Here is a 16359-nt window from a genome sequence, read left to right on the forward strand (position 1 = left end):
AGGTTCACCATGATATATGCCGGAGAGACAACGACTGGAAACACCACACGAAACAATGGCATTGAAGGACGTAGGAACTCCATAAGGTATCAGATCGCGAAGTGTAGCGATCTAGCAGCTTGGCAGTCGGGCGCAGTTGCCAGTGAGCAAGGTTTCCACCACAATAGTCATGGCTGCGGCGTTACCGCGTGAACAACACCCTTGTCGTAGTGTACAAAAACATGCAGCTCAGCTAGATCAGCATAATATTTAAAGTGACGACCAAGATCATCTCCGTCAGAGTAAACAAGGCTTGGAAATGAAGCTTGAAGTCCGACTCGTCAACCGCAACCAGCGATCCGTCAAACCCCGGACACTCTCGTATAGGCGTGTAGATTGAAATTGGCACCCCGGACACTGCCGAGGTCAGAGTGACTTCATCAGCATCGCCTTTCAGCACAGGCGTAGCACCCGGGCACCGTCAACTCGCCTTCAACAGCCCATCATGACCTCACTTATAACGTCCGTGCGCTCGAGTACGTTGTTCTATATCATGCCGCGGTTGTGGTAGTACTGAGTCGTCTAGAATTTTTGGATGCGATCAGGTCTGTCAACCCACCCGGGAGGTGGAAGATTCTGGTTGTCGACGAACATTCCCAGCAGCTGCTGAGCTCTGTTCTGAAACAGTTTGACATCCTCGAAGAGAATGTAACCCGTATGTCTCCCCCTACTCGTCGCGTCGCCCTCGTTCACGAGTCGCCAGTAATTGAATCGATCAGCAACTACCGTGATCCGCAGCCCCAGTTTGAGGCTATATACTTGCTTATGTCGACCTCGCAGAATGTGGATCGCATCATCAGAGACTTCTCGGATGGTAATCAGCAATATGCTGCCGCGCACCTATTCTTCGTGGATGGTATGTGCAAACGCGTCTCGTCCGCTCGGAGTCTAACTTCGGATCACAAGGATTGGACGAACAGCTGTTTGAGCGACTTACTTCATCCCCCGCGGAGCCGCACCTCCAAGCGTTGAAAGAGCTGTTCATAAACTTCTGGGGTACGTTCTAGTGCATGCAGCGGTAGCCCATGAGTGCTGAGTCGAAAATAGCGATTGAATCCCAGGCATTCTCTGTCAAATCTCCCGGCGCATTCTTCAACATGTACAGTCCGCCCCGAAGCGACTCCGCGTTCAAATCGGCACGCGACCGTTTAGAAGAGGAGCTGCGGTTCATCAGCAAGACGGCATGTCATCAGCACCTCACTCTAGGGCATTTCACTTACGTGCACCGCACAGATCATGAACGTCTGCATAACGCTCAACGAGTTCCCGTACATTCGTTACTACCTGCCGACACATCACGCCCCGCTCGGCGCGCTGAAGCCCCACGCATCAACGCGAGCACCCGCCCCTTCCGATGCGAGCAGCCGCTGGCGCACGAACTTGGCGCGTGGGAGCGAAGCTCGCGCGTATGAAACTGCCGAGGGAGACTACGTGACCAAGCTGCTTGCGTTCATGGTGCAGAACGACCTGGACGAGTATAAGAAAGCGAATCCTGACTTCCCCGTGCGTGTGTGACTCCTTCCGTCAGCTGTACACACTGTAGCTGTGATTGCAGGCATCTGACGCACAGCGACCGCGCTCAACTCTAATTATTACGGATCGTACGATGGACACTGTCGCGCCCTTGTTACACGAATTTACGTACCAGGCGATGGCCAACGACTTGCTCCCAATCGAAGATGGCACGAAATATACGTGAGTGACTGTCCGTCCGCTGCTTAGTGAGCTCGTCTCAATCGCAGACCGTAGATACAAGTTTCAATCCGCTATTGGCGCGTACGAAGACAAGACAGCTACATTGAGTGATGCCGACAATGTCTGGACGGCAGTGCGCCACATGCACATGCGCGAGGCGATCGACAAGCTCATGGCCGACTTCAACCAGTTCTTGCAGGACAATGCTGGTTTCAAGGGGTACATCACCCACCTGTGATATGTTGCTATCACTGCTGACTCGCGTGTAGAGATGGGGCAGCGAACTTGAATGACATGAAGGACATGCTTGCGAACCTTCCGCAATACCAAGAACAGCGAGAAAAGGTTGGTCCATGTGGTAATCTATTTGCCTTGACTGACGCGCGTTGCACTAGTTCTCTCTGCACTTGAACATGGCCCAAGAGTGTATGGGAATTTTCGAACGCGACAAGCTGCCGGCAGCAGCGACCGTTGAACAGGTGTGGTCTAGAAGTCGTACCCAAATTTACTTGCAAGCTTTCTAATACCGTTATTAGAATTGTGCTACTGGTATGACCGCCGAAGGCAAGACACCCAAGACATTAGTGGAAGAGATGGTACCGCTCTTAGATGGGCGAGACGTGCTGTAGGCTTTGAACTCTCCGCTTGTTCCATCGTCTAACTTCAGCATTACAGCAATTCCAACAAAGTCCGCATAATCGCACTATACATTCAGTACCGAGATGGTGTGCCGGATGAGGATCGGCGGCGGTTGTACCAACACGCGCGACTATCCATGGCAGAACAAGACGCAGTAAATGCACTGGTGCATCTTGGTATCCGAATAAGCAAAGTGCGTGATGTCTGGTCGTTGCTGCAATCCGTCAGTTGAAACGCGAATCATCCAGGGACCAGGTGATCGTGACACGAAGAAGAAGCTGAAGCAGAAAACGAAGAACGATGATGTATATGAACTGTCGCGATACAAGCCTCTGTTGAACGCCGTTCTCGAAGTACGCAGCCTGTCCGCTTCGTAAATACGGAGTACTGAGCTTTGGCAGGAGCATGTCACGAACAAGCTCGACCCTTCCCTTTTCCCTTACGTCAAGGATGCACCATCACTCGCCCCTGCACCAAGCTTACGCTCAACACCTTCCTCACAGACGGCAACGTCGCTGCGCAGCGCAAAACCATCTTGGCATCGTGCTGCCCGACCAGGGGCGAGTGCGCAGGAGGTCCGACAGCGGGTCATCGTCTTCGTTGCCGGCGGTATGACGTACTCGGAAATGCGAGAAGCGTACCTGCTGTCGAAGTCGTTGAATAAAGACATCATCATAGGTGCGGGATTTATGTCTCACCTGCCTGTGGGCGAGCGCTGAAGACCAAGTCCAGGCTCAACACATGCTGTCACACCGCTTGAGTTCGTCGATGACCTGAAGGTCCTCGAACTCAGCGGGATAGGTTCGAAGGCCATTCCTAATGGTTTGGGCGAAGGCCGAGGTCAGCGACCACTGCAGCAATACTACGACGAGAAGTATTTCACGCAGGACGCCCCGCCACCGCAGCGGCCGGCACCTGCGTCGATACCACAGCCGCGCCATGAACACGGGCGTTCGAACAAGCCGCTCATCCCCTCATTTGCAGGGTCATCCGCGTCGGTCAACAGCAGCGTCAAGGAAGAGAAAAAGAAGAAGCGGGGTCTGTTCCATTTCTGATTACTGTCGCTCCTGCCCTTGGACAATGCTTATCTTATTTGTTCCGCTCGTTACTGTTACAATTGTCTTATACCATGGATGCAATGATGATTATGTTTGACTTTGTGGTGCGAGTGGTCTGCAGCCTCCGGCTGTGGCTGAGGCAGCTCGCGCACCACCAGGTTCCTGTGTGATCGACAACGAAGAAATACTGATCTATGTTTTGAGTATAATTATGATCTGAGCAGTGATGAAACAAACATCGAATGGGCGTTGAGTCCGACATGGCCCGGAAAGGCGAATTGTGATTGCCGCGGCAACTGTAAGCTTCGCTCAGAACTTGCTCGTCGTTGCCCACGTCGGGCAGACTTGCCTGCTCGTCGCCATGAACAGGCCGCTCGGCCCTCGACAGCCAGACAAGCGCAACGCCGCCTTCGAGTCCATCTTTGGTCGTCCGAGCGCAAACCACCATCAGCCTCAAAGCCCTCCTGTCTACTATTCCCACTCTCTGCAGCCTCCCCCGTCCGACGGCCAGCCGTATCCTTATTACCCCCAGCAGTATAACTCACCGCTCGACAGGAGGGTGTCCAGCTCTTCCCAGTCAACGTCGATCAATTATCCGCAGCAGCATGCAGCCCAGCCCGCGTTCGGCCAGTCGTACTACTCCCCATCATCTCAGCAGCATCAGCAAGGGTATGCACCCGCTCAGCACCCAGGTTATGCTCAGTCCCTTGCCCCGCCCTCTGTGATCGGTCGCGCAAGTTCCATCGGCAATTCTCCTGGTGTTATTGCACCCCAGCCTGAAGAGCCCGCAGATGCTGGCCTGGAGGCATTGGTGCAGTCAGGTCTCACTCCCGCTCAGGCTTATCAGGCCCAGGTCTACCTCACCAGCCCAATGGGACAGCAGAACAATCGGCAGCGGCCAAACAACACGGCGACCGACTCTCGTGCCCAGTTGCCATTACAGCCATCGCACTCACCCGCAGCCAGCCTGCCGAAGTTAGGTGTCAACATCGAGACGGACGACGGGAGACTGGGCATCGACTTTGGAGGGGAGAGCAGTACACCGAGTGACCAGGGTGCAGAGGACGCTAGCGAGCTCCCCTGGGCGAGACAGCACCGGTCGAAACCCAGCAGTGTACGGTCGCGACTATCTGGCGCCTCAGGTGGGCTCGCTTCTACCCCAGAATACCCACCATTCCCCTCCAGCTCCAATTCTCGCCCGTACCCTCTCCAGCTTGACACCGCCGTCAGCTCCGCGCCCGCCGGCACAGGCGCGAGCAATTCTCCCGCATCCTCTACCATGGTCGATCCCACAAATTCCATCGCATCCGGTCGACGCTCTTCCGATTCCTCAAAGGCTCTCTCTGATCCTGTCTTGCGCAAGGACCGCAACTCTTCCGACCGTTCGCGGTCAATGTCTGCTACTATTACGCCCCAGTTCCGCGCTATGTTGGAGTCCGGGCGCATACCCAGACCGCCCATCCCTTCTGCCCCCGGCAACCGCGAGTCTTCTGCATCTGCGCGTGCTTCAGTGCCGCCTCGCGCACCCATTGTATATCCTGCGTTACTGTCGCGAGTGGCAGAAGCATTCAAGGCGCGTATCCAGCTCGCCGACCGTGTGAAGGATGGCCTGACGTACAAAGATGCGTTTGACGGACGTGAGGCGGTCGATCACATCGCGTACATTATCAAGACTACTGACCGCAATCTCGCACTACTTCTTGGGCGTGCGTTGGACGCGCAGAAATTCTTCCATGCGGTCACGTATGACCATCGCTTGCGCGATAGTGCTAGCGACCTGTACCAGTTCCGCACAAGGCTACCGAGTCCTTTCGTCAGTGGTGAGTTGGAGAATGTGGAGGAGGAGGGTGACAGCAAGGCTCCGGGACAGGCTCTCATCAGCGACGGAGTCGCAGCAGAGCTTTCGGCGTTGATGAAGGACAGTCCGACAGCATCTGCGGAGTCCGATGCGGAGAAGAAGGACACTTCACGGCCTACGTCTCCATCGCCGCCGGATTCGGTTGCCTCGCCAACGACACGACCACGGGGAGGGTCGGTGTCGGCGGATGATGTACCGTTGCCCTCAGGCGTTTTCACCTTGCTAACGGATTGTTATTCCCCCACATGCTCGAGGGACCAACTATGTTACTCCATCGCCTGTCCAAGACGGTTGGAGCAGCAAGCTCGGTTGAACATGAAGCCACAACCTGGACTGAAAAAGCAGATCAGTCGGGAGAGTCTGGGTGATCTCGTGGTAGGAGCATTGCAGTTCTTGTTCGCGCTCCCAGGTCAACATTTGTATTGTGACAGGAGCCCGGCACTCTATGGATCCATTCGGTGCCGCAGGAAGTGGTCAACAGCGTCTCCGATGCCGAGAAGAAACGGCAAGAAGCTATCAACGAGGTCATGTACACGGAGCGGGATTTCGTACGAGACATGGAGTACCTCCGAGATGTAAGACTTTTCTTCAGTGCTTGAACTAAATCTCACTTCGTGTTCGTCCCAGTTCTGGATGAAGCCGCTCAAGGATTCGGACATCATCCCAGAACCGCGCCGCGTAGACTTCCTACAGCAGGTCTTTTGGAATATCAACGACATTATCGCGGTTAACATACGCCTCCGCGACGCTCTCAACAAACGGCAGAAGTCGTACGCTGTCGTCGAGCAGATCGGAGACATACTCTTGGAGGCTGTTCCACATTTCGGTCCTTTCGTTTCGTACGGAGCTCACCAATTATACGGGAAGTACGAGTTCGAGAAGGAAAAGGGTTCGAATACCGCGTTTGCTCAATTCGTCGAGGTCGGTGGAAATGATCTCATGGGCCGACCCATTGATTGCTGAATGAAATGAATCTTATTCAACAGGAAGTAGAGCGATTGCCGGAATCGCGCAAGCTAGAACTTAACGGCTATTTGACGAAACCGACCACCCGTCTTGCCAGATATCCCCTACTTCTGGAGGCCGTACTAAAGCATACATCTGATGATAACCCCGATAAGACAACACTACCTAAAGTCGTCGAGATTGTCAGAAATTTCTTGAAATCTGTGAACGCCGAGACCGGCAAAGCAGAGAATCGCTTTAACCTTCTGCAAATTGACCAGCAGCTTTTTTTCCGGCCAGGGGAACAAGTTGCAAGTCTTGTTCGCCTCATGGGTGTCTCTTTCTTGTCTCACCGTCTGTCCTTGTATAGGATTTGCGTCTGAAGGAGGAAGGTCGAGAACTGATCTATAAGGGTGCGTTGAAGAAGCGCGGGAATTCACAAGGCGACAACGGCGAGCTGCAAGTCTTCCTGTTTGACCATGCTCTGTTGATGGTCAAGCCAAAGAGTAAGGTCGATCAATACAAAGTGTACCGCCGAGTGAGTCACTTCTTTTCGTGGCTTATTGGGGTGAGAGATGACGTTTTCGTCGTAGCCAATACCTCTGGAGCTGCTACTTGTCTCGGCACCCGACGATTATCCTTCAACAAAGCCCCAAAAAGAGCGGCAAAAGCAGTTGGTCAAGAACTCGCCGCATGCTCCCGTTGTTCCCGTGAAGGACATCAAGGGCGGATTCTCCATAACATTCGTTCATCTTGGGCGCAAGTATTACCAGATGACGCTGTGGGCGAGCACGTATGTCAGCCAGCGCAAGTGGGTCGAGCACATCCAAAAACAGCAGGATCTCATGCGAGAGCGGAGTCTGGCATTTGAAACCCTTGTATTGAGCGAAGGATTCTTCGTCGGTCCAAATAGAGTGAACTGCGCGGCACCTTTCAGTGAGCAAATCTTGTAGCAGTCATCGTGGTGCCTCACGGTTGAATGTTCTTGTCAAAGGTCATGGCAAGCGTGCTGTGTACGGTACCGACGACGGTATATATTTGTCCAATCTCTGGGAACGAAATCGAGAACCGGTCAAAGTGCTGGCTTTGAAGGACGTACAACAGGTCGATGTGCTGGAAGACTATCAACTCCTCATTGTTCTCTCCGGTGAGTGATGATTCGTGATTTTATCCGTGACAACCCTGATCTTGTATTCCAGAGCGGCAAGTTATTACATTCCCGCTTGATGCCCTGGATCCGATGGATCCAATGTCAGGTCTGAAGCGCGCGAAGAGGATAGCTTCCCACATTTCCTTCTTCAAAGCAGGTGTCTGCCTCGGGAAAACTCTTGTATGTGTCGTCAAGGCCAGCCCGCTCTCCAGTACTATCAAGACTTTTGAACCCATCGACCAAAACGTACGCGGTCGGAACAAGCCAACTTTCCGGAAGCTGTTGCAAGGCGGCAATGACACTCTACGGGTATTCAAGGTGAGGGGATCGTTTATACTCGTTTACTTGTTCTTATGCAACTCGGTTCGCAGGAGTTTTATATTCCAGTTCAATCCAGCTCTATTCACTTCCTTAAAACGAAGTTGTGCGTGGGTTGTACGAACGGCTTCGAGATCGTCGATCTGGAAACCTTAGATACACAAGGATTACTGGATCCTGCAGACCAATCTCTCGAGTTTGTCCGCAAGCGGGAGAATTTGCGTCCGTTGGCGATTTATCGGATAGACAACGAATTCCTTCTTTGCTATGATGGTGGGTATCGTCGCGCTCGTCCCCAAAGGCGCTGGGCTGAGATTCGGTTTCAGAGTTTGCCTTCTACGTGAACAAGACTGGCTGGCGATCACGAAAAGACTTCATGGTCTATTGGGAAGGGTACCCAACCGGTTTTGGTACGTGTTCAACCCCATCCGTATCCTCCAGTCAGCCAAATATTATCCGATAGCCCTACACTATCCCTATGTTCTCGCATTCGAACCCACCTTCGTCGAGATCCGCCACGTCGAAACTGGGTCGATGTCGCAGATCATTCAAGGCAATAACTTGCGCTGTCTTTTCGCCGACACTCCTCCATCGACCACCCACTCTGCGGTCCAGCATCAGTCCAGCCCGTACCAAGCAGGATACGGCGGATATAATCAATACAGTTCGCCACCGCCTCCAAGTGCCTATGGCAGCCGACATTCCTTCGGTAACGGGTACGCCACCTCGCCACAGTCCCCATACCCGAGTCCGTACATCCCTCGGGCGCACCAGCAGTCCGGCCGTGACGAGATCCTCGTGGTGTCCGACGATAGGGTGATGCGGCTGCAATTGTGCGCGCCCGCCCAATAGCCCCGTCTGCGCTGTTACGGTGATGTGATTGCTGCGACGTGGATTGCCACGTAACGCGTCGTTTCATCTCTCGTTGTTGTAATGTTGTCTTTCGCATAGGCTTTCCCCGCCTTCGTCTACTGATTGGTTCTCGTCCCTGGCTCCCATCTTGCTGCCTGTGTCCTAGGAGATGTTTATCTCCGTTGTTGTTCGCTCATCCACCAGCTTCTACTTCACGGCATTTATATATCCTACGAACCGCATTGTATCAGAATCTCGTCGCAGTTAACGCACTGCTTGTCGTAAGAGTCATCGTCTCAAGCAACTTTTACCTCGTCACTTAGGCGTTGGTTTGCTCCCAGTAGCTGCAAGCAAATCGAGACATACCCATCCCATACATGATGACGTCACGTGATCCATTTTGTCAAGCTGGAGAACAGCACCAAATGTTAAATACCTCGGGATAGAGACCACTGAGAGAAAATATGCTTCATGGAATCTCTTGTAAAACATGTTGCCAATGACTCCTAGGAAGCAATTTTTTTACTTTGCAGCCGGTTAAGCCTGTATTTGACGATCTTCGACACAGTCTCACCCAATTTGGCGGCGGACGGCGGGCGCTTGCTCGTCACGCCATTGCATTTTGGCAGGTAGCACCATGTTGTTGCTCCATAATGGGGTCTATTTTACCAGGCCCAAGCCAAAGAAACAAAAGACAACATAAAAACTCTCGCGGGTCTGGCCGGGGATCGAACCCGGGACCTCCTCCACTCAAGCCCTAAGAAGGAATCATACCACTAGACCACCAGACCGATGGCATCTCCGTGATGAATGAATATGTTAACCCCATGAAGTGTCCAGCCGTTAATGCCAGCCTGAGTGAGTCGGACCCACTGCGGCCACTCGGCCCTCTGCCAGAGTTATATCTTCGAAGTCCCCTGCGAAGATCTCCATGCAACCTCGAGAAAGGATTATACTACCAGGCCCGGCAGCTTCTCCTTGATATATTTCACAACACCATCTGGTCCCTGCTCAACCTGTAACCCATGAGGGAGGCTGAGAGTCTTGATCTCGGGTATCGTTTGCCGTGCAATGTTCACGATGATCTGTTCATTTGCGGCATTGTTACACGGATCCTGACCGGGGAGAGATGCCATTCTGCTCACGGATGCCTCCTCTGGAGTCCACATGGATGCTGTGAACTGTGGTAGAGACTTGGTCATTGAAGAGCTCAATTTCCAGAGAATTTCTCACCAGTACGTTTGGCTGTTCGCGCATCAGGGTGGTCTCAACATCATCAATTCCTATACGATTGAACGTCAGCAACATAGCATCGAAGATGAAATGGGAACGTTTGGATCTTACTCTCGACATTGGCTGCGTGTATGATCGTATACTGGTCCTTCACCTCTTCTATGATGCGACCGATGATACGTTTAGCACGCTCCGGCACTGTATTGACAGTAATCAGCTTGATCACAGACATATTGTGCGAGGGTCGGGGGAGGCAGGGAAGGTATGATGTTTGCATTGATTTATACTGACTCCTCGAGTCAGCCTCTTGGTCATCTGGTGCATCTAGGTCACACACGCGATCGTGGAAATCATCGGAGAATTTGGATAGCCAACCTGGCGTAGTCGATATTGTCGCAATCCACACCCCATCAGGCACTCCCGGAACTAGCTAGGAAGCTGCGCGGAAGAAATGGGCCTTGTGGTATGGAGCGCAACAATGTTGGAACATACTTAGCCAAGTTAGTGTGAAGCCAAGTCCATGTGGGTTGCTTGCAATGCCAAGGAAGACAAGGCAGGGCAGAGGCTATGCATAAGTGCGTCTATCTTAATTACGAATCGCTCTTTCGTATCTTAAATTCAGCACCCATTCCTTGAATCCACAAGTGAGCGACAACAGCAGACTATGGGGACAAAAAGGCAACGCGACGAGCGGTTGATTTCCACAGGAAATTATTCGTCAGTTATGCCGGTCATTAATTGCATGTACGTACAAGCATATGATTTCAATTCGAAACACACTATGAGATCGTTACCCAAACAGCGCAAACAAGAACAAGGAGTATATACAACTCTCTAAGCACTTGTCGTCAGTCAGGGACTTCTGTTCTGTCCAGGAAGAGCTCGCCTCTCGGCTGGCTGCGACGTGATGGCAGCGCTTGGACTCGCAGTGGCAGTCAGAATGTAACTGCTCCATGCTGCTATGGTGGCAGACGGATACGTGTACGTGCCCTGGGTCGACCCTGATCCAGTGTATATGCCCAGCTGGCCAGGCAGGACGGCCTCTGCCAACGAGGATACCTCTCCGCTAATCACCGTCGCCACGCCGTTGATTTCGGTGACGAGGCCGGTCGAATTGTTGCCCAGGATGAATTCGCGAAGTACCGTTAGTGCCTACGACAGAGTATGTAAGCCGGATTTCGATGCTAGCGATTGCTAGAAACTCACCACCTCCGGCTGGTTGCCTGCAACCAGATGCCCTGCACCCTTGATCAGAATGTAGGTCCAGTTACGTTCTTGGTGGACAATGCCGGCAAACTCTCCTTCTTCATTATACCAGGGTGTGGATGGTTCCCGAGTGAACCCCTGGATGCCACCGAACGTGGTATTCTGCGTAGAAAAAATAAGAACCAGTCATGCACTCGCAGAGGCGGTTTGACACCCCCGTACCTGGATGACAACTGGAGAAGCGTCAGAAAGGATAGTCAAACGATATGCCACACTCACCTTGTGAGCCTCGGTGAGAGACAAGAGTATCATCGTTCCCGGAGTAGATAACAATGGCGACACCACGGTCGGAAGCATTGGCTGCCAGCCCGTTCAGGAACGCCATAGGCCTGGGCAAAGTATTCACTACTCGTCCTAATCATTGATACAACAGGACCAACGTACTCGACACCTGCCAGAGTATTTAGAATTGTTCTATGTTGTGAAGTAAAAAAAAAACAATGCTCACTAGGATCCTCGCAGTCCTCGCCACCTGACAACCACCAGTCCTTGCATGTCAGTCAACGATCGGCTACATATCAGAGCTCAACATACCCAAGAAGCAGTAACCTGCTTCCCCCACCCACGCCTTGCTCGTAGGTGCATGCAATGCCGCTACTGAGCCGGGATCTTTAAGTATAGAAGAGCTTCAGCTACGCGGTTATGAGAGTAAGTGAGATGCACTGACCGTTGAAGAATGTACTACCATCCATAGGAACCTCCGGGTTGAGCGCATCCCGCACGGAATAAACCTGAGGTGAGTGAGTAATCCTGTCACGCATGGCAAGCAAGGATATATGCACGTCAAATCCGTTGTAGTTTTCCGATCCAGCGAGGCCTGCAGAACGAGTCAGACTAAGACGAATCGATCACGACGAGACACTGACTCCACGGGTACGAGAAATTGAGTGCATAGTCGATCATAGCATCGTACGTGAAGCACCCATACCACGGGTCAATAGTCCCGTTCGCCCTCCCCGTCAGGTCCCGCTTGTACTGGTCCCTGCGCAGGTGACCCACACGCCCCGCAGGAATGCGCCCGAAGTTGCCGTAGCGCACGCGCGCCTCCTGCAGCAGCGCCCTCTTGGTGAGGATCGGTTTGCGCTTGTTGAGCGTCTCGGCATTGATGGCGCCATTCACAGGGTAGACGTATCCGAGGTCGGGGAAGTACCCGTCTTGCGGGTACGTCAGGTTCAAATCGTACCCGCACAGATGCTGTCTGTGTGAAGGTCGCACATCAGATGCAGAGACTTCAGATGCAACTGGTACTTACTGTTCTTGGAACCACTGGAACACCTCTGGATCGTAACCGATCAGCTGTGGGTATGTTTCGATGACGTAGGTCTGCGAGGGTGACTGAGTATGTATATGAGCCCCGCGGGACTTCAGCGATGCGTACCGTAGGAAGGAGCTCGGACGTGGCTCCAGAGCCGATCGTCCCGTCTCCAATGGCAATCTTGGCCAACTTAACGGGCGGATTCGGGGTCGAGAAGAGCGCCTTTGTGATGTACGGCTACGGGATTGAAAGCGTATGACATCGCTGTGCGACTCGAGCTACATAGCAACTTACTATGTACGTTCCAGCATAGCTTTCGCCGGTCAGATACAGAGGTCGAGTGGCAAGGCTAGGGAACACTTTGACCAGATTTTCCAAGAACCCGACCTGCGCCCGTGAGCTTCATCAGACGATCGAGGACAGACACGCAGGCCGTGAACTCACGAAATCCGATGCGACCTGATCCTCATCGGCGGCTGGGCATCCTTTCAACAACTAGGAAACAAAGGTGCCGATGAATATCGCTTACCGTACCCTTCCGCATCTGCCGTTGCCCATCCTGTGCCTCTGTTTGCCCGATATGAGCTTTCTCGTATTAGGTAATGATGAAGAAACTGACACAGGTTGATCAATCCAGATGTAGTCCGCGAGGGTGTTCCATGCGTAAGGATTCTCGTAAGCTCCAAGGTCCACATTCAGATGAATCGGTCCATTCTGAACGACCCACGTTCAGGTGTGCGACCTGAAATTCAGAAAACAGTCGGCACACCTCGTAAAGTAGTCCCAGGAGACTGGATGCACCAGGTCTGCAGCAGAGAGACTCAGACACGGAGCACGTAGTGAGACTCGTGGAAGCTGGGTAAGGCCGCCTTACCCTCCATTCAACCATATCCCCCAAGGCTGAACACTGTCGGTGGCAGTCAGAGAACCGGGCTCGCTCTCGAACGCCCAGAAGAAGAGCGTGTCATTCGGGTGTCCCGCACGCTGCACGCCAATGTTTCCCGCGAAGGATCGGGGGAGCTGCCATGTGACGTTGGGCAACGATTCTGCAACTTCAAAGTCTGCGGTATGGTACCTGGTGTGAGGCAGACACGACCAGGAGAGTCGCGGAAGGCGGCCAAGTACTCACAACACTGCCACTCTGGGCTGTAGTCGCCATCCGGGATGCCCGGGTAATCATGCGGCCAACTGCTGGTGAGATTCTGGCAGCGAGCCAAAGGGAGCACGGCAGCGACTGCCAGTGCCAGCCAGGACGTTTCTAGCATTGTGGGTGAAGGTTCGTACTACCATCCCCGCGCACTGTACTGCTTAAGTATCTGTAAGGTTGTTCAATGGCTGAGTAGGCAAACAGATGTCAGCCGCTGGCGAAATGAAGCCGAGGGGTCCACCATGAACAAACGGCCAGAGAAGGTAAACAAATAGCATCGGAGGAAGCGTGGACGGGGAAACAATTGCGGAGAAGCCTTGACGACGTCCGTGAGTGGGGCACGGTCCAGGTGCTACGCGTGCGGCGCCGGTCGTATGACCGCTCCGTGCAGTTCTTCAATCCTCGAACAACCAAATACGATAGATTGTTGTCCAAGCAGGCGCTCCTGTGGGAGGAGAAGCTGTCTCGGTGAACGCAGGCCGAGGTTGTAACACATCAAACTGTACACGTGTAGACAGATATAAGCTGCAAATACCCCGAATAGGCGAACATGAGTAGTTCGATCATGTAGCGTCAGGATAAAATCGCGTGAAGTACACCCACCGTGTTACTTGTACGTGCGCAGGCTGATCCAGTGACCCGTTGTATGGACCGCGTGCATTCTTAGGACCGACACCCACCAGGGAACTACGTATAAACTGTAAGAGACATTGAGGAGCGCACAAATTCGAGTTAGTTCGAGGAAAGCTCGCAGATAATCCCAGGTGCGGAAAACATGGATTAGCGATAAGGGGACGTGTCGTACCGAGTCCGTAGAATACAAAACAAAGCGAGAATCTAAGCAGTAAACTCCAATTTACCTGGAAAGGACGTCATATCAGTTAGACAACAGATCTGGATAAATTGACAAGAGCTTACTCTCATGCTTCTTCGCCTCACCCACCTTCCTCGCTGCCTTCGTGTAGTCCTCCTGCGTGGTATATTCCCTAATCGTATCGTGACAACCAATGATGAGTGGGAGACAGGCCGAAGAATAAACTACATCGCGCACCTGTCATCTCGGATCGCAAACATACCGGCCTCGGTCACCACGTTCCTCAAGTCCGCACCGTTGAAGCCATCCGACAGCTGCATCATGCTCATTAGCTATTGTCGCGGTACAATAGATGCACGTACCTTGACGATGGCCTCATAATCGATGTCCCCGCTTTTATTCACAGGGGCCGCGTGGATCTTCAGGATCTCTAGCCGTGCCTGTTCATTTGGCAGAGGGATTTCTATCTTACGATCCAACCGTCCTGGCCGAAGGAGTGCGGGATCCAGAGTATCCGGCCTGTTGGTCGCCATGATGAGTTTTGTCCGACCGAGTGAGTCAAATCCATCCATCTGGTTCAGCAGCTGCAGCCCGGTGTCAGATACAACTTCACAGACATGACGAACATCGAACCTCCATCAGTGTCCGCTGAATTTCACGGTCGGCACTTGTGCCCTCCGAGAACCGTCGCCCGCCAATGGCATCAATTTCGTCCATGAAAATGACGCATGGCTCGTGGTCTCTGGCATACCCGAACATCTCGCGCACCACCCGCGCAGACTCGCCAATGTACTTGTCGACGATCGCTGACGATACTACTTTGAGGAAGTTGGTGTTCAGCGTGGCTGCCACTGCCCGAGCGAGAAGAGTCTTTCCCGTCCCTGGAGGACCGTACAGCAGCACACCTTTCGGTGGTTGGATCCCCACACGCTGGAACAACTCGGGGCTGAGGAGCGGCAGCTCGATAACCTGAAGACGAACGGGTGAGAAGATATATCGTTATGAACGAATATTTGTACCTCTCGCAATTCCCGAACTTGCTCACCCAAGCCACCAATACCAGCGAACGTTGCGCCTCCGGGATCCTCAAGGCTCATCTTGTACACCAAAGGATCGACTTCCCGGGGTAAAATGCGCATTATCGTGAGGGTGGTCATGTCGAGGCTGACTCGGGTGCCCGACTTTAGCTTTGCCACGGGGAGGGTGGGCCGGTATGATACAACATAGCGAGGTCCTGACGAAGCCTTCACGATGACTACATAGAAAGCCTTAGTGCAATTATTGGCGGGACGGAAACATCCGTGCAGTGATTGAACATGCTAACTGCAGCCCATGTTCCAATAAGCATTACAGCTACGCCAAGGAAGGCTCATTAGTAGCGCCCTAAACTTTCGCGTTATGTAGATCAGCTTCTATGGCGAGATTTGTCTGCGAGAAGGTAACAAATATCTCCATGGAAGCTGATACAACGGTGACATAATGCTGCAGGGGAGCCTAGCCAAAGCTCAGCTAACTGCTCTTGCATAGCACATTTCTAATTGGGCGAACCAGCAAAATAAACAGCTCCACCGGTCCTACAAACTACCAACACGGGCCTAGGATGTAATTGGATCGTACTCACAGCGCTCGTCGTCTAATTGCTTCATCACTTCGCCAATAATCTGCCCGACAGATTGAACAGCCTTGATGTCATCTTCAGTCTTCTCATAGTCTTTCTCCAAGTCCTTCAGGGCGAAGCGCACTAAAGCACACGTTATAAATGGCTCGCTACCGGTGATAGTCAAGAAAGCGCTCACAATCCTTGAGACTCTGGCTGCTAGTCTCGTGCTGACGCATTTTCTGCATTCGACTTCAGTAAGAAGTCAGAAACCGCCATAAACTTGTGAAACACCTCACGGTAGCCCTTGAGGGCATCTATTCTTCGCTGTTCCAAGCCGCCCGACGATGATGTTGCTGCGCTCATGGTGCTGAAGGACAGAAATGTGGGATGAGTGAACTGGCGGTACGCGCAAGCGTCGCGTTGCTTACATAAGAAGAACGAAGCACGTGATCTTAATCACAGGAGCTCCAGTCAGCGTCTGTTCTGAGTC

At 52.8% G+C, this 16359-nt stretch overlaps 5 protein-coding genes and 1 non-coding gene across 6 annotated transcripts; 2 read left to right on the forward strand and 4 right to left on the reverse strand.

Moving 5' to 3' along the window:
- Window positions 1–484: 484 nt before the first annotated feature.
- SCP_1602930 (Protein transport protein) lies at window positions 485–3428 on the forward strand (the record flags this gene model as incomplete). Its single annotated transcript, XM_027764742.1, has 15 exons — window positions 485–515; window positions 566–694; window positions 743–895; window positions 946–1035; window positions 1087–1220; window positions 1273–1542; window positions 1595–1734; window positions 1789–1953; window positions 2004–2079; window positions 2130–2213; window positions 2271–2359; window positions 2410–2566; window positions 2622–2726; window positions 2775–3051; window positions 3106–3428. 15 exons carry the CDS (start codon window positions 485–487, stop codon window positions 3426–3428), a joined length of 2223 nt encoding a protein of 740 aa, XP_027620543.1.
- A 364-nt stretch (window positions 3429–3792) lies between these two features.
- SCP_1602940 (Rho1 guanine nucleotide exchange factor 1) lies at window positions 3793–8554 on the forward strand (the record flags this gene model as incomplete). Its single annotated transcript, XM_027764743.1, has 11 exons — window positions 3793–5664; window positions 5721–5864; window positions 5917–6210; window positions 6276–6545; window positions 6605–6772; window positions 6828–7170; window positions 7229–7381; window positions 7434–7702; window positions 7756–7975; window positions 8029–8112; window positions 8166–8554. The coding sequence occupies 11 exons, from the start codon at window positions 3793–3795 to the stop codon at window positions 8552–8554; spliced, it is 4206 nt and encodes a 1401-aa protein (XP_027620544.1).
- A 713-nt stretch (window positions 8555–9267) lies between these two features.
- Window positions 9268–9345, reverse strand: SCP_t1602950. Its single transcript is given in 2 exon segments — window positions 9268–9303; window positions 9310–9345. It is a non-coding gene; the product is annotated as a tRNA-Pro (tRNA).
- Window positions 9346–9504: 159 nt separating this feature from the next.
- On the reverse strand, window positions 9505–10064 carry SCP_1602960 (hypothetical protein; the record flags this gene model as incomplete). The annotated part of the gene is made up of 4 exons (XM_027764744.1): window positions 9505–9639; window positions 9700–9735; window positions 9788–9837; window positions 9899–10064. The coding sequence occupies 4 exons, from the start codon at window positions 10062–10064 to the stop codon at window positions 9505–9507; spliced, it is 387 nt and encodes a 128-aa protein (XP_027620545.1).
- Window positions 10065–10639: 575 nt separating this feature from the next.
- SCP_1602970 (alpha/beta-hydrolase) lies at window positions 10640–13573 on the reverse strand (the record flags this gene model as incomplete). Its single annotated transcript, XM_027764745.1, has 19 exons — window positions 10640–10939; window positions 10994–11155; window positions 11216–11226; window positions 11273–11382; window positions 11438–11444; window positions 11502–11525; window positions 11588–11662; window positions 11721–11784; window positions 11836–11870; window positions 11920–12251; window positions 12306–12376; window positions 12432–12545; window positions 12603–12695; window positions 12753–12784; window positions 12838–12875; window positions 12928–13022; window positions 13078–13114; window positions 13183–13369; window positions 13438–13573. 19 exons carry the CDS (start codon window positions 13571–13573, stop codon window positions 10640–10642), a joined length of 1923 nt encoding a protein of 640 aa, XP_027620546.1.
- Window positions 13574–14292: 719 nt separating this feature from the next.
- SCP_1602980 (Probable 26S proteasome subunit) lies at window positions 14293–16232 on the reverse strand (the record flags this gene model as incomplete). Its single annotated transcript, XM_027764746.1, has 9 exons — window positions 14293–14315; window positions 14374–14441; window positions 14507–14583; window positions 14632–14853; window positions 14903–15238; window positions 15289–15524; window positions 15891–16010; window positions 16066–16108; window positions 16161–16232. The coding sequence occupies 9 exons, from the start codon at window positions 16230–16232 to the stop codon at window positions 14293–14295; spliced, it is 1197 nt and encodes a 398-aa protein (XP_027620547.1).
- Between the last annotated feature and the right edge of the window lie 127 nt (window positions 16233–16359).

This window comes from Sparassis crispa (assembly GCF_003851025.1).
Source record: "Sparassis crispa DNA, contig_000015F, whole genome shotgun sequence".
In the NCBI taxonomy this organism is placed as follows: domain Eukaryota; kingdom Fungi; phylum Basidiomycota; class Agaricomycetes; order Polyporales; family Sparassidaceae; genus Sparassis; species Sparassis crispa.